The 19,392-nt window shown below is 56.4% G+C and overlaps 11 protein-coding genes across 11 annotated transcripts; 5 read left to right on the forward strand and 6 right to left on the reverse strand.

Moving 5' to 3' along the window:
* Window positions 1-8: 8 nt before the first annotated feature.
* On the reverse strand, window positions 9-695 carry L969DRAFT_45844 (uncharacterized protein; the record flags this gene model as incomplete). The annotated part of the gene is made up of 2 exons (XM_014714169.1): window positions 9-526; window positions 581-695. 2 exons carry the CDS (start codon window positions 693-695, stop codon window positions 9-11), a joined length of 633 nt encoding a protein of 210 aa, XP_014569655.1.
* Window positions 696-829: 134 nt separating this feature from the next.
* Window positions 830-3,866, forward strand: L969DRAFT_46707 (uncharacterized protein; the record flags this gene model as incomplete). Its single annotated transcript, XM_014714170.1, has 3 exons — window positions 830-2,835; window positions 2,882-3,041; window positions 3,093-3,866. 3 exons carry the CDS (start codon window positions 830-832, stop codon window positions 3,864-3,866), a joined length of 2,940 nt encoding a protein of 979 aa, XP_014569656.1.
* Window positions 3,867-3,951: 85 nt separating this feature from the next.
* Window positions 3,952-5,612, forward strand: L969DRAFT_618741 (uncharacterized protein; the record flags this gene model as incomplete). The annotated part of the gene is made up of 2 exons (XM_014714171.1): window positions 3,952-4,335; window positions 4,395-5,612. The coding sequence occupies 2 exons, from the start codon at window positions 3,952-3,954 to the stop codon at window positions 5,274-5,276; spliced, it is 1,266 nt and encodes a 421-aa protein (XP_014569657.1). The 3' UTR covers window positions 5,277-5,612.
* On the reverse strand, window positions 5,423-6,851 carry L969DRAFT_102526 (uncharacterized protein; the record flags this gene model as incomplete). The annotated part of the gene is made up of 6 exons (XM_014714172.1): window positions 5,423-5,511; window positions 5,564-5,621; window positions 5,671-5,771; window positions 5,824-6,192; window positions 6,242-6,388; window positions 6,440-6,851. The coding sequence occupies 6 exons, from the start codon at window positions 6,849-6,851 to the stop codon at window positions 5,423-5,425; spliced, it is 1,176 nt and encodes a 391-aa protein (XP_014569658.1).
* Window positions 6,852-7,927: 1,076 nt separating this feature from the next.
* L969DRAFT_93611 (uncharacterized protein) lies at window positions 7,928-9,356 on the reverse strand (the record flags this gene model as incomplete). Its single annotated transcript, XM_014714173.1, has 2 exons — window positions 7,928-8,386; window positions 8,436-9,356. 2 exons carry the CDS (start codon window positions 9,354-9,356, stop codon window positions 7,928-7,930), a joined length of 1,380 nt encoding a protein of 459 aa, XP_014569659.1.
* Window positions 9,357-9,561: 205 nt separating this feature from the next.
* On the forward strand, window positions 9,562-11,572 carry L969DRAFT_16453 (uncharacterized protein; the record flags this gene model as incomplete). Its single annotated transcript, XM_014713587.1, has 4 exons — window positions 9,562-10,547; window positions 10,598-10,779; window positions 10,827-11,116; window positions 11,162-11,572. The coding sequence occupies 4 exons, from the start codon at window positions 9,562-9,564 to the stop codon at window positions 11,570-11,572; spliced, it is 1,869 nt and encodes a 622-aa protein (XP_014569073.1).
* A 130-nt stretch (window positions 11,573-11,702) lies between these two features.
* L969DRAFT_102529 (uncharacterized protein) lies at window positions 11,703-14,311 on the forward strand (the record flags this gene model as incomplete). The annotated part of the gene is made up of 6 exons (XM_014714174.1): window positions 11,703-11,797; window positions 11,850-12,517; window positions 12,564-13,098; window positions 13,151-13,348; window positions 13,405-13,995; window positions 14,046-14,311. The coding sequence occupies exons 1-6, from the start codon at window positions 11,740-11,742 to the stop codon at window positions 14,309-14,311; spliced, it is 2,316 nt and encodes a 771-aa protein (XP_014569660.1). The 5' UTR covers window positions 11,703-11,739.
* L969DRAFT_375672 (uncharacterized protein) lies at window positions 13,973-15,966 on the reverse strand. Its single transcript, XM_014714175.1, has 3 exons — window positions 15,128-15,966; window positions 15,005-15,075; window positions 13,973-14,954 (listed from the first exon to the last, which is right to left on the reverse strand). The coding sequence occupies exons 1-3, from the start codon at window positions 15,876-15,878 to the stop codon at window positions 14,352-14,354; spliced, it is 1,425 nt and encodes a 474-aa protein (XP_014569661.1). The 5' UTR covers window positions 15,879-15,966; the 3' UTR covers window positions 13,973-14,351.
* L969DRAFT_86349 (uncharacterized protein) lies at window positions 15,827-16,584 on the reverse strand. Its single transcript, XM_014714176.1, has one exon. The coding sequence runs from the start codon at window positions 16,491-16,493 to the stop codon at window positions 16,173-16,175; it is 321 nt and encodes a 106-aa protein (XP_014569662.1). The 5' UTR covers window positions 16,494-16,584; the 3' UTR covers window positions 15,827-16,172.
* L969DRAFT_102531 (uncharacterized protein) lies at window positions 16,562-17,949 on the forward strand (the record flags this gene model as incomplete). The annotated part of the gene is made up of 3 exons (XM_014714177.1): window positions 16,562-17,424; window positions 17,476-17,568; window positions 17,620-17,949. The coding sequence occupies exons 1-3, from the start codon at window positions 16,642-16,644 to the stop codon at window positions 17,947-17,949; spliced, it is 1,206 nt and encodes a 401-aa protein (XP_014569663.1). The 5' UTR covers window positions 16,562-16,641.
* Window positions 17,618-19,387, reverse strand: L969DRAFT_86350 (uncharacterized protein). Its single transcript, XM_014714178.1, has 5 exons — window positions 18,892-19,387; window positions 18,721-18,826; window positions 18,407-18,669; window positions 18,268-18,360; window positions 17,618-18,222 (listed from the first exon to the last, which is right to left on the reverse strand). The coding sequence occupies exons 1-5, from the start codon at window positions 19,330-19,332 to the stop codon at window positions 17,974-17,976; spliced, it is 1,152 nt and encodes a 383-aa protein (XP_014569664.1). The 5' UTR covers window positions 19,333-19,387; the 3' UTR covers window positions 17,618-17,973.
* Window positions 19,388-19,392: the final 5 nt, after the last annotated feature.

The following is a 19,392-nucleotide window of genomic DNA, read 5'->3' on the forward strand; positions in this document are numbered from 1 at the left end:
AGTTTCAGCTAATCATAGTCATCGTCGTCGTCACTCGCTCGATCTCTCTTGGAAGCGACGTTGTTGACCCTCTGCACCGGCAGAATCGGTTCTGGCTCGTCAAACAGATCATCGTCATCGTCCTCATCTTCGTCCTCATTGACGTGGCTAGCTCCATTGTGTGTCTGCTGTGGGGAACGAGGAGCGTGGGACGGTTTGAGGCCCAGAGCCAGACCGTTAGGCAGCTTGGGCGACAGACGAGGCACGAGATCGAAGTTGGCGGCAGTCAGACGGTCCTTCTCTGGCGGCAGTCTGACGCCATACGACTCCGGCAGGGACGGTAAAGGGAGGCGATTGAGTTCAAGAGCAAGAGGCATGAGGAACTCTTTGGGCCAGGCAGAGCTCATGGAATGCTCAAGCTTGGCTTTGAGTGCCATCCTGACGTCTGCCAGGTCTGGCGTGAGATTGGCGGCTGAGGAGGCGCCGAGACCTCGATGCGCATGATCGGCGTAGACGAGTGCGTCTGTGAGTATCTCGGTCGTGTAGCCTGATCGCTAGCGGGTCAGTGTCAGCAGACGAGCGCAGAGCGAGCAGAGCTGACGGTGGGCAAATTCCATGAGGATGGCGACAACGCCGGGCTCGGCCTGATCGACGCCCATGCTCGACAGGATGAGTGCTATCAGTCTCGCATCCCTGGGGATCGCGGGCTGCTCCATACTCGGCCGCCTGGCTTGCCTGACTCGTCCCTAACCCGCCTGGCAGATCGCCTTGACACGCGCGCGACCCGTCAGTCAACTCAGCCGGACGTCGAGCGTGAGCCGGGCCGGAGCCAAGCGCATCCAGTCGGCCCATGCGAGACGAAGACAGGCAGCCGAACCTCGAGCCTGGCGTCAATCGGGGCGTCAACAGCTCGGCAAGCTGTCGAGTGGTCAGGTCTAGCAAGCGAGCGGATCGGCAGAACCGGACCGACGGCTTCTACCGATCATCGACAGAGACGCTCCAGCGGGCAGACTCCTTTGCACACTCATCCCCGTCAGGCTATGATCCTCTGCAGGTCGCGAGCTGGCAAGTCTTCAGCGAGCCGGACGCCGTTCGTCGTGACCGTCGACAGGAGTGTGACACGTCCATCCAGCCGTTCATGAGCTCTAGCCAATGGAACCATGCTCCGTATGCACCGAGCCAAGCCAGCAGATCGTACGACAGGACGATGACGACCGTGCCAAGCAGATCCCGCCCGCCTTCTCGCTATGACGCCCGGTCATCGCAGGTACCTGCCCAGACATCAAAACCAGCTCCAATGCAGCGCGCTACCAGCAGTGTCTACAGCAGGAACAACTTGAGCATCGGTGACAACCGAGACAACCAAGACAGCACCGCCAGAGATTCAACGGCAGCCCTCAAAGGGAGCGCGCGTCTGCCCCCGCCGCTCTCCAGGGTTATTCAAGCTTATGGTAGCTTCGCCTCTGCTGGTACTTCTGCCCCCAATCATCCCATCGGCGCTTCCCTTCCACCTGCGCCATCCTCGCGCTCGGCCCTGTCCGGAGGCAAACGCCATTTGCCAGATCAGTCTCGACCGCCCGTCTCTAGAGCTGTCAAAGCCGAGTCCCAGTCGCCACCACCGCCTGGACCTGCTGCATCTCTGCAAGCATCTGCCGCACGGCTCAGCAAGCCGCAGCGGCATACCACCAAAGTACAGCAATCTCTGCCAGCTGCAATGTCTGACAATGACAATCGGCCGGTCGTACGTCCCCGAATACATGCAGCGCCTGCTGCCACTCCGTCATCGACGGCACTCCCAACAGGCTACAAGGATTCGACCGAACGTCCGATGCAAGACGGGGCCGTCGAGCGAGGAGAAGAAGTGCAGTTTCTCGAGACTCGCAGTCGGCGGCCCACAAGCCAAAAGAAGCAGCGTCTGCCACTTGCTTCGCCGTCGCGCCTACAGTCCAGAGCTTCGGCCCAGTCGCGAAAGTATGCAACAGGCTTGCAATCACCGACAGATTCGAGTTGGACTGATGAGCCTCGATCGTTCCCAAGTCAAGGGAGCTTCGCAGACACTTCGTCGGCGAGCTCCTCGGTGCCCGGACGGCCGTCGTCGTCGATCAGTGCGAATGCTGCAAGCAGGCGTCATCAACCTAATCAGCCCGGAACTAGCACAGGGCTACAAAGGCAGCGCAAGCGAGCTTCACATGCCTCTTCTGCCGTGCCGTCACCCGGAAGCGATAAAAGTCTGTCGCCTACAAAGCCCAAGCGAGTCAGGCTGCATCAGAATCCGCTCACAGACGAGCACTCAGACATGCGCGGGATGTCTGAAGTCAAGATCATACCGGAATTGCAAGACTGGTATGCTGACATGCGTGCAAGATCCGCTCATCAGATCGAGAGCGCTCGTCAAGTCTGCGAGTTCGAGATCAAGACCTGTCTTGCCGAAGATCGTATATCAGGCACCAGAGAGCCTGGACCCGACGAAATCCGAGACCGACGTATGACTCTGAATAAGCTCAAGCTTCTCGAACGCTTGCTCGGTCAAGGTCTTCATCAAAGCGAGGATGCTCCCTTGGCCAGCTTTTCTGCTTCGGTGCAGTCCAAGAATACTTTCACGCCGACGCGAGGTCCGGCTACGCCTGAGTCAGAAATTGACGGGCCCGAACCCGATTTGCTTCCGATTTCGTCGCCGGGAGCACGTCCGCTCGGTGACCGCAGACACGTCAATGGTGCTCTCTTTGCCAGAGATACGACTGAACTTCCGACGCCATCACTGGCTGGCAGGTTGAAGCGCGTGTTCTGCCGAAGCGACGGCAGAAGCGTTGCCGTCACACACTGCGGCGAGCTATTAAGCGTGCCACAGCAGCCAAAGTAGGCAGATCTACTGCAGTCTACTCGAATCTAACAAAATGTACAGCTCGGAGTGGCGGTCAGAGCACGTCAACAGGCTCAGCCTCGGCAGGGGCAAGATTGACCGCGCTGCCTATGGCCGTCTGCACGACAACCTGATCCTGACGAGCGCTGCGGTCGCAATTGACGCGCCGCTCACACAAGCGTATATTGTCGAGCTGGATATGGTCAGTAAGCTGCAGAATGGCCGACGCGTCACTGATGCTTGTTCAGAGCAGCCGAAGCCGCGCGCATTGCGATACAAGCCTCATGCTGTGCCCGAAGTCAACAAACTCAAGACGCCAGCGATCACTTCGGTCATTGCCCTTCCATCGCCTGACTCGCTCATGTTTGCTACTGGGGGCAACAAAGACCGCGAGGTGTACATTTGGACCGTCAACTCGGATTGGTCAGAAAAGAAGCCGGTCTCCGCCTTTGCTCCTGGCGCAAAGTCGTCGATGATTGCAAAGCAAGCGCATCACAGAGCAGCTGTCGTCAGTCTTGGCTACTCTACCGGTCAGTCTTGGCTACTGTCCTGCTCTTCCCAGCTCTTGCTTGGGCACGATTATTCTCGACAGACAATCACCTGGCGCTGTGATGCCTACAGCGATCTGAAGCAGATTTTCACTTCCCAAGCACGGCCAAGCCACACCGCTATCACTGTTGCTGCATTCAAAGAGAGGCAGTTCAGAATGCTCGATCTTCGCCAATGCGGACTCAATCGACGAGCTAAGGATGCAGAGGTAGCTCAATTTGGCTTCGGACCGGCACAGAAGATGGGGAGCATTCAGTACGGGAGCTTCCACGATCATCATTTCGCTATGGCCTGTCCAGATCAGTGCGTCAGACTGTTCGACATGCGCAACACCACAAAGGCAGCGCAAGAGATTCGGCTTCCAGGCGTGCCCGGTACTGTCGCTGATGCGCACTCTGCAATCGACGTCTGCTTCGGCTCGGGTGGCTTGCTCAGCTGCGGCGGGACTCGACGGCTCTACTATAATCTGTTGTCGTAGTCAAAGCTGGGATGCTCAGATCTGCAGACGGCAGCGGCATATGACAGCGCGTGACGCGCGAACGGAGCGACTCGCGACGCCGACGATGAGAAGCAGCGAGGACTCGATGCCTGCTGTGCTCGTCCAGTCTCCGTCTGACAGCACACTGGCCGAGTCGGGTTCCGCGACAGCCCAGCATCCACTGGACGATCATGCCTACTTCCCACGGCGTCGCGAACACGGCAGACCGGATCGCCCGGCAGGCCTCACGAGCGATGAGGAGGACGAAGAGGAACAGGACGAGCTTGCGAGCCTGGAGCAAGACCACCTCGCCCACAAGCGCAGGAACAAGGGCAAGCAAAAGGCCGTCTTTGTCACCCCACCGAGCAGCACGGCATCTCCCCTCGGCGACGGGCAAGACAACCGAGACGAGTCCGACTCAGAGCTGACGGAGGCCCAGACGATGGAGCAGGAAAGAAGGATAGCAGAGGCAGGTCATCGTCCTGATTCATCGTTCGGAGCTTGCAATTTACATGTCTTTTGCTGTAGAACCTACGACGCATGTCCCTCAACGAGAAGCAACGGCGGAAGCAAGCCCGCAAACAATCTGTACAGACGGTGGGACCGCTCGGGCCTGCGCCGCTGCCGAGTGCAATAGGCTCCGCCGTCACAGATCTGACGAGACGAGGCACGACTTTGATACGGTCAGGTAGCTCTGCCGCACGCCGACGCTCAACCAGAGATCCCGCGACTGATCGGATCCGGCTAGGCAAAGCTCACCGTCTGAGCTCACTTGGCGGTGATCAGTGGCACGAGGTGGCACTCGAAGACCGCGTGCTAAGCAGGGAGGACTTTGAGCTGTCACCCGTCTCGCCCGGCTCTGAGGGCAATGCTATCTCGCCGGTCAGCTCAGAGAGCCGTCCTAGACCCGCCCTGGCCATGTCGTCGCAGACCCGACGTCAGGAATCGACAGAATCAGATCGTGCTGCAGGAGCGCTCGCTCGCGGCAGCCAGTTCATAGAAGATCTCGACGCACAGCTCGTCCGCCAGCCGAAGCTGTCTGTCGATGTACAAAGCATGAGCAGCGGCTCTGCATCGCTGTCAGCACGCACCAGTGCGACTTCGGTTACTTCGGCTGATGAACATTCGAAAGGAATGGATGACATATTCCGGCCAGAGACCAACAAGAGAACGTCCTCTTCGACCGTATCCACCCTGTCAACAGTCGTCCCGAGCTCGCCGCAATTGGAGCGTGTCCCACCGCTCTCGTCAACCCATCTGATGGACGATGCAGACTCAAGGCAGAATGATGGGATTCAAGTGCGCGTGCTGACATGGTCCGAATGGTTCTGCTGCTGTGGCCTTTTTGCTGGTATGAACGAACAAGACGAGAGCGAGGATCAAGCCGGTAGGACGAATCCGATGGAATGATCTGCAAACTTACTGGATCTACTTATTGTCGTACCATGCATGCGCGCGTCTATGTATTGTATATTCTTATCGGCCGCAAAGACAGTCGGTCTCCTCTCGTCGTCTACAGATGAGAGGGCTCATACAAACAAGCATTGGGCAAACAACTATTCTCTCTTTGAGCGTACCTTACCTGTAGCGAGCAGTTCTAGTATTGCTGCCTTAAGCAATGCCAAGCCCTGGTGCAGGATCATTGCTGGGTAATGACTTGCATCAGCTCTGAGTGTTCGGAGCGGTCTTCAACGCACCAGAGACGACGAGGCCGCCCACAGAGTCCAAGAAGGTCAGGCCAAAGATGCTCCCAATCTGCTACAAGATTAGCAGCCCGTGATGCCGCAAAGCAGGCGGTGCTTACGATCGCGACCAAAGCTACGAGACTGCTGAGTGCATCACTGCGATGATGATGCGCTGAGGCAAGCAGGAGGTTTGACTTTTCTTCTTTGGCTATTTTGAGCGCTACAGTCGGTCTTTAACGATGTCACGAACATATCGAAGCAAGTCTGCTTACTAGCACGATATAGCCACTCTTTGACAAGTACGCTACCGACTGCAAACGCAGCAGCCTTCGGATCGGTGGCGTCGTCTTGAGCTTGCTCATGATGTGTGCAGACATGGCCAGCCTTGGCGATGGTCTGGGCAGCTTTCGCGGCTGTTGCCGTCACGGTGGCTGCCAGACTGTCGAACTTCGACGACGCCTCGATGTGCATATAATCGTCAGGCTGAACATGCGCATGAGCATGAGAGCGGTGGCCATGACCATGATTGTGCGTATGGAGGAGCTTGCCAATCACACGTGAAGCCATCGAGGTTGTCGCCCTGACAGGCTCGGTAAGCACGGTCGCCGCGTCAGAGTCGAAACTAGAGTAAGAATGCACCGCTGTCCGGCAGGATCAGTAGCTGTATAACGCTGTAGCGTCTGAACGGACCGATTCCGATGCCCCCACTGAGAAGTAAAAGCGCAACGAGGAGCGAGCCGACCGTCTCGTATTTGACGACTGACCACTTATTCGGCTTGCTAGACGATGATCGAGACAGCCGCCAACAAAAGAGCACTGCAAAGTCACAGAGCAGATCTAAACGCCAAGCTCAGCCTTGCGCAAACGACGCGGCCTCTGTTCGCGCACCGGATGCAGAGTGCCCTGCGTCGGCGAGGAGGGCATTGCTGTTGAGGGCTAGGCCGCCCATCCCTTTTGCAGCAACAAGAGTAATATTGCCTAGCATGCCGATCAGAGTGATGCGGCTTCCAGGGTCTGCCGAACCAGACAAAGCCGAGTAGAGGGCAGCGGCTTCCTCTTCCGCATGTTGCGAATGGGAGTGCGAATGAGAATGCGAGTACGAGGCTGTCTCAAAGTCTTCATCGTCGACTTTGCTTGCCGATGACTTTGCTGCGCTTTGTTGTTTGCCCAGAGAACGGCTCGGTGATGTAGTTGACAACGGCCCCTTGTTGTAGTGCCCGTTCGATCCATTCATACTGCCCTTCGAAGCGGCCAGATCTGATCTACTCGGCCGTTGCCGCAAGGCATACCTCTCCGTCATGCTGCCTGCAGCTTACCAGCCTGTTAGCACACTCGCGAGTCAGGGCCGAGCTCGAAACGCGTCGTGGTCGCGAGGTCGCATCGATCGCGAAGGTCTTCAAGTCATCTCGAACCAGCCGATTCAGCTGATCAGCGCTTGGCCAACATGCGTTCAGATATGATCGGGCTCCACAGTCATTATCAGTTGCGACAAGTCATCGCTATACCAGTGTCAGTCTGAAACTGGGCCACTTTCCGGCTGGCATCTCTTCTTCATTAAGACCGACAGACATCTCAGTAGACATCTGCCAACATCTCGCTTGGATCTTATCGACCTGTTCTCTGCGCAGTGGCCATACATAAGAGTGTACAAACGACACCGTACATTGCCGCTTCAGCAGCCTGCATACTGCCGCAGACACGATAGCACTCGAATTCGACCCCGGACGCGTGATCAGTGGCAAGGATGCATCGCTAATTGACTTTGCGCAGCCTGACTCATTCAATGGACGAAGCGTTGACCCGGACAGCCATCTGAGCGGCAGGTTCCCGACGAGAAGGCGCCGCTCCTCGTCAGAGGGCACCGGTTGCGCGACTGAAGTCCTGTCATGCCAGACGCCGGATTCGCGAAAAATGGACAGTTAGCTTGCTTTGGCGACGCATGGGCAGATGTTTTTGGCGAGCTTTGTGTATAGGCTATATTTACACACTTATCGCTTGATGACGAATGTTCGGTTAGCGCACCGGTACTGGCGTTAAGAAAAATCGCGTCGTCATTGTATAACGGATAGTACGTCACATTGTGGTTCGGCGGACCTGTGGAGATGGGTGTTCGATTCACCCTGACGACAAGCCTTTTTTTGCGCGGCGCACGCTGCGATATGTATGCTACCTTGTGAAAAAGACAGGCGGACTTCAATCATTTTAAAGCTGAAAAAGCGCGCGCGTCTTCATTTCATTTTGATTTTGCTACGTGGCTAACAATGCGGACGCTCAGTGATGGAGACTCGTACGGTCATTTGATCCGCCGTCGGGACAGACATCTAGTGAGATAGCAAGCACATCACCCGAGGCTTACAACAATCATGCTGCAGAACGTCACAGGTCCAGAAACTCTTTAGCCTCGTCGAGCACGGCATGATCGTGACCGAGGAAGGCGCCTAAAAGATGCCAGCAATGAACTTGTCCGTCGCATCTCAGGACTCGGACAAAGCTGTCTGGAATGGCCTGAAGGAGCGTCACAAAGTCGTCCAATTCACCGCGGAACAGCTCTTTGCTGCCGTAATTGATGTAGAATTTTGGCGTCTGTTCATTGGGCACGCTGGCCAATCGAGTCAAAGCTGGAAGAGACGCAGGCAAGCCTGGTGAAAGCATAGGATGACGGGGGCCTTGGTCGTACACACTGTCGAATTGCAGGCCTGTAGCGTTGAGCGGTCGCCCACGTCGGACATTGGCAGTGTACGCATGTGAAGCCTCTGCACACATGGTCGTATTGAGAATGTCATAAGCCGCGTTTGTGTAGTAGGTATCTTGCGACATCGTTAAATCAACCCAAGGCTATACTGCCAATCAGCACAGTGTCCTTGAACGAACAGAGCAGACACACAGAGTGCAATATGACATGCGTCGGCATGCGGAAGTTGAAGCAGGCTTCCTTATCCGAGGAAAGATCCGCGAGATGCAGCAAGAGCGCCATACAGAGGCCACCGCCAGCCGAATCGCCTGCAATCGTGATCTTCTTGTCGAGTCGGCAAAGATGGGCATAGGCCAGGGTTGCGTCTTGCAGTGAGGCCGGAAAAGCTCGGGAAGTATTTGTAGCTTTGCGAAGTGTGACTCCGAACACGGGCAGACCCGTTGCGTTTGCAAGTGCGTAACATCGATCGCCTTCGGTAGCGCTGCCATTGATATGACCGCCGCCGTGCAGATACAGGATAGCGCGTTCGTTAGCATGCAAGGACGGATCTCGGTCGAGCGATGAGCCTTGCTGACTAATTTGAGGCGGAAGAAACCAGTAAGCGCGGACTGTCTTGGGCACGATGACGCCATAAGGGTCTCTTGCATTGTACCTGATCCAGGCAGCCGTCGTATGCGCGTCCGGCGGGAGATGACGGGAGCTTGCTGAGCATCCGTTTGAGAACAGCCAGTGATGTAGCTTACTGACAGTCAGAGCAGCCTTGTCTTGAGCGCAAGGATCTTGGAAGCCCCATGTCATCGACCAGATGAACCGGGTGAGCAAAGGACCCGTGAAGCGCTGGCGAGCGCTCCAAGTCGGATCACGAGGCAAGACTGTGGCAGGCAGGATTTTGTGCAGTGGCACAACCGAGTCGACGAGCCAAAGAAGGAGCCACATCGGGAGAGTGATGAGTGTCCACGAGATGCGGTAGCCTCTGATCATTGTCGCTCTGATGCCTCTTGCGCCAACCCACTGTCTGTCGAGAGCTGAGATCTGAAGATGCCATGGCGAGAAGGGACGGGCAAGATAGGCATCGTTGAGATCCCTGCCCGTCGCAGAGGTACAGCTCAGCATCTTGCGTGTTCTTCGCAAGGGAACCAGTTCGCAGCGGTGTGTTCTAGAGCATTCCAGGACAGGATGGGGGATGTTCGCACCAAGCACAGACACCGACCGAGCAATGATGCTATGAACCGTCGCGATCAACCCAAGCGAGCCGACCTCGAGAGCTCGAGCTCCGATCCGTGCGGCTGCTGCACAAGCAGGAGCATCGTGGCTGGCAATGAGTCTGTCCACATCTGCACAGCTGGCAAGAAGCCCGGGCACGAGCATGCTCCACGAAAGGCTCGCCTGTCTGGACCTGCACACTTCCCCTCCAACCTCAGGACAGACTCGTTCGCCTTCCCACGAGCGCTCGCCGGTCGAGCGGACGGTGGGATACGCAGCATCAGACTCTATCGTACCCCTCAAGTTGCTGCAATCAGTCTATCTCGAGGCAGGCTCATCACCCTCGGGATCGTCGAATTCGTCACCGTTTCTAAAGTCGGGCGGTCTCGATGATCGAACAGCCGTTCAGTCAAGCGTGAAGCCATCGGTGCTCATCGAATCTCCACGTACCGTAGGACGGTCGATACAGCCTCACGTGCAATCAGAGCCAGAAGAGCAAGCGGACATCATCCTGATCTCAGACCGCGAACCGAGCGCAACCGTAGCCCCACCGTCGCCGACGCTGTCTACGGCTTCGACCTCCCTATCAGGCATTGCCAGCTTAGGTCGGAGAGGCATGATGAAGCGCTCCCTCTCGCAAGTCGATCACGAGCTATCGCGCGCCTGGACAATGCAGACAGCTGCCGAACCGTTCTGCCAGCGCACAGGTCTTTCTCGAGGCCAACCTTCGTTACGCACAGCGATGGTCTATACCCCAGCGACATCCTTCCCGCCTGTCAGGCTCATGACCGGCAAGAAGCGCAAGCGCATCCTGGTCACGGGCGGCGCAGGCTTCGTCGGGAGCCACCTGGTCGATCGATTGCTCTTCATGGGCCACGATGTCACTGTCTTGGACAACTTCTTCTCGGGCAGTAAGACGGCAGTGGCGCACTGGGTGCAGGTCTTTCTGCTGCATGCGCTTTGCGCCCCGCTCACGTTGCCTGACAGGGGTCATCCCAATTTCGAGCTCGTACGACACGACGTTGTCGATCCTTTCATGATTGAATGTGATGAGATATACCATCTCGCATGTCCCGCCAGCCCGCGCGCGTATCAATACAAGTCAGTGCTTCGCGCTCTGGTCAAAGCACACGTTCAGATTGGCATCGCAGCGCAATCAAAACGCTCAAGACGAGTTTCCAGGGAACATTGAACATGCTAGGACTAGCCAAACGCGTCAAGGCGCGCTTTCTACTCGCCAGCACCTCGGGTATCTCAGCCACATTCTACTGGAGCCAATTTGACACCGCATCCGCAGAGATTTACGGCTCGCCTGAGGAGCATCCTCAAAAAGGTCAGCTCACGTACATTGGTAGCCGAGACAGCTTACGCGCCGGGCAGAGACCTACTGGGGACATGTCAATCCGATCGGGCCGCGCGCCTGCTATGACGAAGGCAAACGAGTGGCAGAGGCTCTTGCGTACGGCTATCATCGTCAAGACGGCGTCGAGATTAGGGTTGCGCGCATTTTCAATTGCTTCGGACCCCGTATGTCGCCCGGTGACGGCCGCGTAGTCTCCAACTTTGTGACTCAGGCGCTCAGAGGAGACGACATTACAATCTACGGAGATGGTCGGCAGACTCGCAGCCTACAGTACATACATGATCTTATCGATGGCTTGATCAATTTGGTACGGTCCACGGTACCTTATGGTCTCTCGCTGACACTGCTGCAGATGGCCTCGAATTGCACCGAACCTGTCAACATCGGAGGCGAAGATGAGATCACTATTGAGGATCTTGCAAGTGACGTTCTTGAGGTTGTCGAGCGAGTCCTGCTCGAGTGTCAAGAGAATGCGAGACAGCAGGAGCAATACAGCCAAGATTTATCTTCCAGCCCAGGCGCCTATCACGAGCCATATCAGCAGCTTGACTGGCTGCCGGAAGGTCGAAGGGTCCCACTGGACCGTCGGAAGAGCCGGATAGTTCACATGCCCGTGCCGCCAGACGATCCTCCGCGTCGACGGCCCGATTGCACGCGGGCGCGAGAGGTACTGAACTGGTCGCCGCGCTGGTCCGTCAAAGAGGGTATAGAAGAGACCGTCAGGCACTTTCTTGCAAGCGATCAAATTGAGCTCGGCTACTAGCATCTTGTTGTGAATCAAACTTTGCGTCAGATCCTGTCAGCTATGTCTCGCCAGACATCTCGTGACATGTGCCAGCTGATCGGCCGCGGCACAATCGCCGTCGCGTCGCGCTCCACGTTGAACTTGCTATATTGATATCCTCGTCGAAAGTGCCAGATTGCCCTCGCATGGCCGAGAGTGAATATATCGCAGATTCGCAGGAGCTGTCAGAGCTTCCAGTCTATAGTCAGTATGCTGCAGTAACAGTCCGGAGTCTCGCGCTGATGCGCATGTGCAGGCTCAGGACACGCTGACCAACCCGATGCTCCGCACGTCCCGCAGGATCGTCTCCTCGAAACAGCTAGCTCTGCCTCCTTCACGACCCCGGATCATACATACCATCTAGGACCCGGAGCGTTCATGAGCGCAGCTGGAGAGCGCACACCGCTAACCTTTGATCTGACATCGCCTGCTGCCCTAACGCTACCCAATGGAGGTCAAACGGCGCCTTTGACTTCCCTGACGAGCGCCTCGACCGCGACCGTCGTCGGCACCGCTGCTCTCAACGATTTCTCTCTGCCTTCTCTCGGTCTGCCGATAACCTCTCCTGCTCCACAGCTTCGCGCCCGGTCCAAGACGACTGAGATTGAACCTAACCAAGCCGGAGGGTCGCCCGCGGAGCTCACTCGGAAGATCAGTCGACCTCTCACGGCGAGCCAAATGCACGACTGGCAGCTAAGCGATCCTATGGGCAATTTATCTGATGTCGAGATCGACGATCTCATGACGCCGTTTCCTGCTATCGCAGACATGTCGAATGACCAGCGGCCGTCTGCGACTACAACGGAGCAAGTAGCACACGCATCGTCTGACTCGTTCAAAGTCAAAGCGAGGAAGGCCTCCAGGAGATCCCGACCTGTGGTCATGAGCAGTGATTCTGAGGCCGAAATGCCTGCAAGATCCGAGGTAGCGCGCTAGCTTCTGCATAGCTGTCCGGCGCTGATTTGAGTAGCCGAAGCGGCAAACAAGTTCGGCGCGCAAACGCAAGCAAAAGTCACTGAGTCCAACTCCCTTGAACGCGGCCGTGACACCAGCTAGCGAAGCACAGCTACTCCTGGAGGACCAGCAGTACAAAAAGCGAGACGACTGGCAAAAGCCAGCAGGATCGAACGGAAAGTTCGTGCGCCGCGACAAGGAAGACGCCTCAGAGCTAGGAACTGAGCCACCTGCGATCGTGAAGGTGACTAAAGCAAACAAGACTAAACGCAAAGTCGCAGGAGCTGAGCTGCAGTCGCTCGGCAAGAAGCCTCGTTCGCGGAACGCGCGAGGCAAACAAGCCGATGCAGCCCTTTCGGCCGAGTTCATTGGAGACGACGATCTTGCGGACGATGTGATCTCCCAGCTCGATCCTGCCATGCGTATATCCCATGCATCTAACGCTGATTCGCACCAGTCGGGACGCAAGTCTTCGTTAGTGTCACGTAGCGCCGTCAGATCGCCAACTGATGCTCAAGCTGGGATGGTCAAACGCGTTACATTCTCAGAAGGTCAGTGGTGCCGCAGAAGCCACGTGCCTGCCATTGAGGCTTTTGTCTGCAGGTGAAGAATCATCGGCTCGTCAACGCGGCGAATCTACCTCGCCGTCGAAGTCATGCAAAGCCACAGACACGCAGACTGCGAGCTTGTCTGAGCATGAGCGCACTCCTCATACGAGTTCACATGCCGAATCCAGCTCGGTCAGCATCCCGCGCAAACGTCAGCGCCAGTCCAGCAGACCTATTTTATCAGATGATGAAGGCGAGACCTTATTTTCTATTCTAGTAGTGATACGTACTGACGAGCGCAGCTGGCAGAAAGGCCAAGGGACGCGCGGGCAAGCGTAATGAATGTATCTTCGTCTTTGCGTACGTCCGATCGCAGGCAGCAAAAGACTCAAAAGCCACAGGCTCTTTGCTCAGCGCAATCATCGATGTCATCCGGCAGCAGCGTTGGACTGGCGGCCGAGCTCGCCACAACAGTCGACGCATCGGTTCATAGCGCATCACGCGACAACAAATCAGCAGATTTGAGCTTGGCCGCTGAGTGCGATACTCGCGAGGACTATCACGTCGTCGTATCGGCTACACTAGCCACTCTGTCGGATCAAGTCGAATGTGGTTCATCAGTGTCATCACCACTGGCTGCAAAAACCAGGAAAGGCGATCTGATAGAGTCGACCGGTAGAGTCCGCGAGCTGACACCCGAGCCATCTGCATCGACATCGCGTCTCAATCACAGCAGCCAGCTGGATGCCGAAGAAGATTCAAATACCCTCAAAAGCGGTTATAAACTAGATGGCATGAGTCAGAATCTAGTCAAGCGACATGCGCTCAAGCCGCTCGCGCTGAATGCCACCACGGCGTCGAATTTGCCGGCGTCGAATTTGCCTACATCTAAGCAGAAAGGTCTGCACTCTACATCCTGTCTTCGCCCCGCCAGGTTGACAGACGAGCAGGTCTTGCTGCAATCCTCTCAACCAAATCGACGGGCGTCAAAAATCCAGGGCTCTCTCGTAACACGCGTCTGCCAGCACTTCATCGCAACCTTAAACCGGTCGTCAATCGAAAAGCGTTGCCGACAGCACAGCCAAAGCACAAACCTACCGAGGTTTTCTCGGACGATGAGCCGCTGGATCCTCGTCTGGAGCCCCAAGAATGGTGGGGCGAAGACGAGTTTTACACTTACCAGAAACTGCTGCGCGCTAAGGGCACGACTGAATGATAATTTTCGTCTCTTGGCGCGCATGCATAGATGAGGAGCTTCAATAAGGGTCAAATGCTGAAAACACTGCCTTGAAAGCCAGGGTGTCTTCTTCATCCTTCTGATCGGTCTGGGAACACACTTTCCAGTCGATGCGGTCAGGCATGCCGAGCAGCTTGGACAAAGCTGCACGACCGAATTGCAGATTGAAAGGCTTGCCTTTGCTCAATATGACCACCAAGGAGCGCCCGTCGGGCAGCTCAACTTTGAAGTAGTCATTTGACAGTGTGGCGAGAATTTCGGGAGTCGCTATTTCGATGGTGACGCCGTCTGTTCCGGCCTCTGCCATGAATGCGCCTTCAATTCTAGCCGCGAGTGCGGCGGGAACGGGGATAACCTGAATGTGCGCATGTACACCGCGCCCGCCAGAGCGAACGATCTCGAAAGTGACTGGTTGACAGCTGTACTGTAGATAGAGCTCTTTCAATGCGACTTTCGCTTTTCTGATCTCTTGCACGACTGCAGCGGACAGCGTCTCGGGTATAGAACTCAGCGAGGGATAATGTGCTATGGGTATTATCAGGACATGACCACCTCCTGGTATAGCGGACGGGCTCTCGCCACTTGTTGGCAACAGCTGACCTTTGGGAAGGGCGATGTATGTCTGAAGACGCAATCAGCGCCGGAAGGTATCACGGTGACGACACGATCTACCTCGTCGCCGATGGACACTAATAAATGCTTCGACAGCGCAGGATTGCTCAGACAAAACCAGCACGAATCGGCTGCACATTCACGCCGTCAGCATGAACATGGCACACTGCAGATCGCACTCACGCCCTATCCTCAACTGGCCGTCTTGCCGTGGTTTGCGCTCTGGTTTCTCTGGGCAATCCTGAATTCGATGACCTGATCTTTCACAAATTTTGCAAATATAATCGGACGGAATCGGTCTGTCATCTTGACGCTTCTGACGCTTGCCAGGGTCCGCAAAGATGAAATTCTCGATCGATTCTGCCGTTCTTTTGGCAGACCGTATTCCTGCGGATTTGAAAGGACATGCTGTTGCATTCACTTTTGAAGAAGCAAGGTGATCTTCTGGCAGTGCAATGTTGAAGGCATAGAATGATCTCTCCTTCGTCATGCCAGCAAACGCGCCCAGACTGAGGAAACGGGTCGTTCTGTTCGGGCTGTCCGGCCATGTGTAAGGCTCTCTCTCCCAGAAGACAGGCTGATCGCTGGCAAGGTGATACCGAGGCTTTGCGACTGCAGTGAGTTCGGCAATGGCTGGCACGCCCCAATTGAGGGGTTGTTCTATCTTGGGCAAAGTCTTGCTACCGCAGCATATCGGATGAGGCGCGGAATGGGTCAGTAGGATGTCTATTGGTAGTGGTGCAGGTGCCTGATCGAGCGTGCTGGCAGGCTTAGCCGTCGAAAGCTTCTTGATGAAGTCATTCAGTTCAGCGAGAGTGAAGCTTGCGCTTTCGTGCCCATCGCTACCCTCTGGTCGCTCAGCAAAGGTAGCGACATCGAAGATCCCGCCGAAGTTGGCGATCCGTAGACCGCTTGCCAGAGTAGTCACGCCCATTTGGCCTGCTCATGTACAGAACACTGGTCAGCATGAGACCCAAGAAATGTGTGGAGCCATTGGATCAGATTTGATCAAGTAGGCCGTCTCGAGGGACAGCCGCACATCTGTGACAGAAGGCGCCGCTTGCTTGAATCCGCGAACGGCTGAGCAGGGCCCAGCCCGAACACGGCACATCAAGAAGCCAGGCGGACCTTGACGCTTTCTGAAGGCGCCTGTCTCTTGCGTGGTGATGACATCACTTGCGGAGTGTCAACGGCCGAGTCGCCTGCCAACGGGCAGAAGCATCCAAACCTATGACTGACCCAAGTAGAACAGGTTCGGGCAAACTTCGCCTTGGTTAGCGTCAACCCTCTGCTGGACCGAGGCCGGCAAAGGCGTCTTTCCGATAGAAAAGTACGTAGACAGGGGAACGTCGATCTCGCCGTCCAGGAGTGCTCTGAGCCCATCCGCCTGCTCCGGCTCTTCAGTGAGTGGGTCGGAGGGGGAGAAGAGGTCGCCAGAGATGATGAGGAGCTCAAAGTGATGCTTAGCGTGCAACGATCTGACCTTGTCAAAGTAGTCCGCCAGCCTGCCCTTGCATGAGCCCATGCAGAGCACTTTGATCTTCGGCATGTCCCGTGGCTTCACTCAGTGAGGCACGTCCTTGATCATGACTTGGCTGTACACGGTCAGGCTGGCGCAGAGAGCTGGTCTTTACGTTCGCTGGCAGCTGAAACTTTCGGCAACCTGCATGAGCAGCGTTCCAGGCCAGCACGCTTGAATGGCGCATGACAGTGCACCTGCTTACTTTGGCAGTCATGCACTCGACCATGCCTTCTGCGGCGTCGGGGGCTCAGTCGTCTCGACGATGGTCATGCAGCCACTCGATCTTGTCAAGGTGCGCTATCAGGTCGGCCAGGCAGGTCCATCCCGCCTGCCCGTGGCATCTACGTCCAGGACAGACCGCTCCTCTGGCCGGAGGGCACTGAGCAGAAGCAAGATCGTCAATACCCTGCAAGACATTGTCCGGCAGGACGGCTACAAAGGCCTCTACCGCGGTCTGAGCCCCAATCTGGCAGGCAATGCAGCCTCATGGGGGCTGTACTTCCTGTGGTACACCATGATCAAGGACAGCATGCTCGAGCGAGCGAGCCGAGCCAATCCGGACAGCAAAGGCAAGGGCAAAGAGCGACTGTCAGCCGCCTCACATCTTGCTGCCTCTGCGGGCTCGGGTCTCATCACAGCCATCATGACCAATCCGCTCTGGGTGGTCAAGACCCGCATGTTCACCACCTCCTCGCCTTCACTGAACACCAATCGTGATGCTGCAGCGGTGACCCAAAGGCCGTTTCGCAACGTTTGGGACGGTCTCGTCACCATCGCCCGCCATGAGGGTCTCAGGGGACTATATCGAGGGACTGCACTTGCGCTCATCGGCGTCAGCAACGGTGCTATCCAGTTCGTTGCTTATGAGGACCTCAAGGCTCGTGCCAGAGATCGCGCGCAACGTCGGTCCCGCGCACAGGGCCGCGACGGTATACGCGACGATGAGGACGTCGAGCTCGTCAGTACCATCTGCGTCCCTGCCGCTCAAGCTGACGCGCATTGTACACAGTCGAATCTTGCTTACATTGCGATGTCGGGCTCGTCCAAATTGCTTGCGATCGCAGTCACTTACCCATATCAAGTCGTGCGCTCACGCATCCAGGTCAGCAGACACTCATCTTCCGTTCGCACCGTGAGCTGATTGCGCTGATAGCAATATGCCTACATACCCATCGGCAAAGGGCCGACGGTTTCTGGCGCCTATTCCTCGATACCTGACTGCATCGCCCGCACGTACAGACAGGAGGGTCTGCGAGCATTCTACAGGGGACTCGGTACGAACGCTGTGCGGATTCTGCCGGGAACCTGCGTAGTTTTCCTCGTATATGAGAACTTGTCGACATTGCTGCGTCGCAAAGCCCGCGAGCGCGAAGCACGAGCGCAGCACGAGCTCGAATTGAATCATGCACGACCGCCAGTAAGCATACAGAAGCGTAGAGCAGAATGGTTAGGCAAAGCCGAACCGCCCTCGGGGCATTCGTAAGACTTGTTGTGAGTCAGCATGGGTTTACTTGCGTGCCACATATAGATCCTGCTTGCCGTCTTTGACTTTGCGCACGAATCTGAGCACGAGCTTCTCGATGTCCTTGTCTGCGACGACGAGATCGCGCAAAAATGGTCTGATATCTTCTGGCACCCATCTCGGACGGATCTGGAACAGGAGCGCAAATCGTGCCTTTGGATCGGGCGGTAGATCCTTTGCGGACATGTAGCTGACCGTCGGCGTGCTAGTATCGTTGGCTATCAAGCAAAAGCCCTGCGCACGGATCAGCCTTGCCTGAGCGAGACACAAGAGGCGCACCTCGAGTAGCTCTAGCCGACAATGCTTCGCATACAGCACTCCCACGCGCTCAGTCCAAATCTGCATAAAGTCATCGACGGCAACAGCACGTGTCTGTCTTCGGCATGAGCCACCTGCCAGCCAGATCTCCCTGACTGACCTTGCCGGTTGCGCGAGCCTGCAGAATCGACTTGCCAATATCAGCAGCGATGAGGTCAAAGTTGAGACCTTGGGAACCGGAATGATATAGTTGCAGGACTTGATGGGTAAGGTCTATAGGGTGAGCATAATCTTCTGAGACCGTGCGGGCACAAGTAAGCAGATCGACAGGAGCTGTAGCTTCGCCACCCCGTGGAAGGGAAGCAAGCAGATCGCCGAGGAAAGTCGTTAGGTAGTCTGGCGAGAGACGTTTGACAGAGCCATCTGAGCTGAGATGCTCAGCCGTCGGGGGCGTGCTCGGCACACGTCACGCACCTTTTTCAATACACCGCAGATCCCGCAGGCCCGCCTCGATCTCACACGCGCTTGCCTGTACGAGGTCGTCGATCTGGTCTCGCGTGTAGCGTGCTCGTTTGCGGTTCTGAGCGAAAAGACACGTCATGAGCTCAAGTGATCAGATGAAGCGCAGACTGAGTGGATGCTTGCCTTGCGTCCGCACCGGTTCTCATGGTCGCTATCTTCGGCAGCCTCGCCAGTATATGGATCATCGCCGAGTAGGTCGAGTAGCCTGTCCACACGTCCAGGAATGCGATGGAGCTCGAGAGTGAGATGGAGCGTGCCGAGGAGCGCAATGGCTACGTCCTGGCTGTCTGTATCGCTAACGGCCTTACATAGGCCCAGGCTGTTGGTGTTCTGCACAGAACGCAGAGCATAGGTAGCTCCGGAACGTGTGCATAGCACTGCTTCGTCCTCCGGCCTGCCTTTGATCGTCAACGACGGGCGGTTAACACTGCTGTTTTCGAAGATATTCTCAGAAAGATCCCGTCCGTGGCTCGAGCCGATCAAGCTCTCGAGCTCGGCCGGGATACTAAGCAGTGAGTAGCACGTATGCGGGTCATGCCGCGAGTAGGCGACTCTGTGCTTCATGCGTGTCGTCGAATGACATCGAATGGCACTCTCGCTCGCTACGCGCTATGGACGTCGATC

This window comes from Mixia osmundae (assembly GCF_000708205.1).
Source record: "Mixia osmundae IAM 14324 unplaced genomic scaffold scaffold_3, whole genome shotgun sequence".
NCBI classification, from domain to species: Eukaryota; Fungi; Basidiomycota; class Mixiomycetes; order Mixiales; family Mixiaceae; genus Mixia; species Mixia osmundae.

What these genes read in the sequence shown, in the direction of transcription:
- L969DRAFT_375672 (XM_014714175.1), bottom strand. Translation starts at nt 15,878, where the DNA reads ATGGGCGTGACTACTCTGGCAAGCGGTCTACGGATCGCCAACTTCGGC. An exon ending in CGGCCAGTTGAGGATAGGGC is followed by an intron (nt 15,076 to 15,127) that starts GTGAGTGCGATC and finishes GTGAATGTGCAG; the next exon opens with CCGATTCGTGCTGGTTTTGT. An exon ending in TAGTGTCCATCGGCGACGAG is followed by an intron (nt 14,955 to 15,004) that starts GTAGATCGTGTC and finishes TTGCGTCTTCAG; the next exon opens with ACATACATCGCCCTTCCCAA.
- L969DRAFT_86349 (XM_014714176.1), bottom strand. Translation starts at nt 16,493, where the DNA reads ATGCCGAAGATCAAAGTGCTCTGCATGGGCTCATGCAAGGGCAGGCTG.
- L969DRAFT_86350 (XM_014714178.1), bottom strand. Translation starts at nt 19,332, where the DNA reads ATGAAGCACAGAGTCGCCTACTCGCGGCATGACCCGCATACGTGCTAC. An exon ending in AGGCTCGCGCAACCGGCAAG is followed by an intron (nt 18,361 to 18,406) that starts GTCAGTCAGGGA and finishes TGCCGAAGACAG; the next exon opens with ACACGTGCTGTTGCCGTCGA. An exon ending in GTCGGCTAGAGCTACTCGAG is followed by an intron (nt 18,223 to 18,267) that starts GTGCGCCTCTTG and finishes ATCCGTGCGCAG; the next exon opens with GGCTTTTGCTTGATAGCCAA.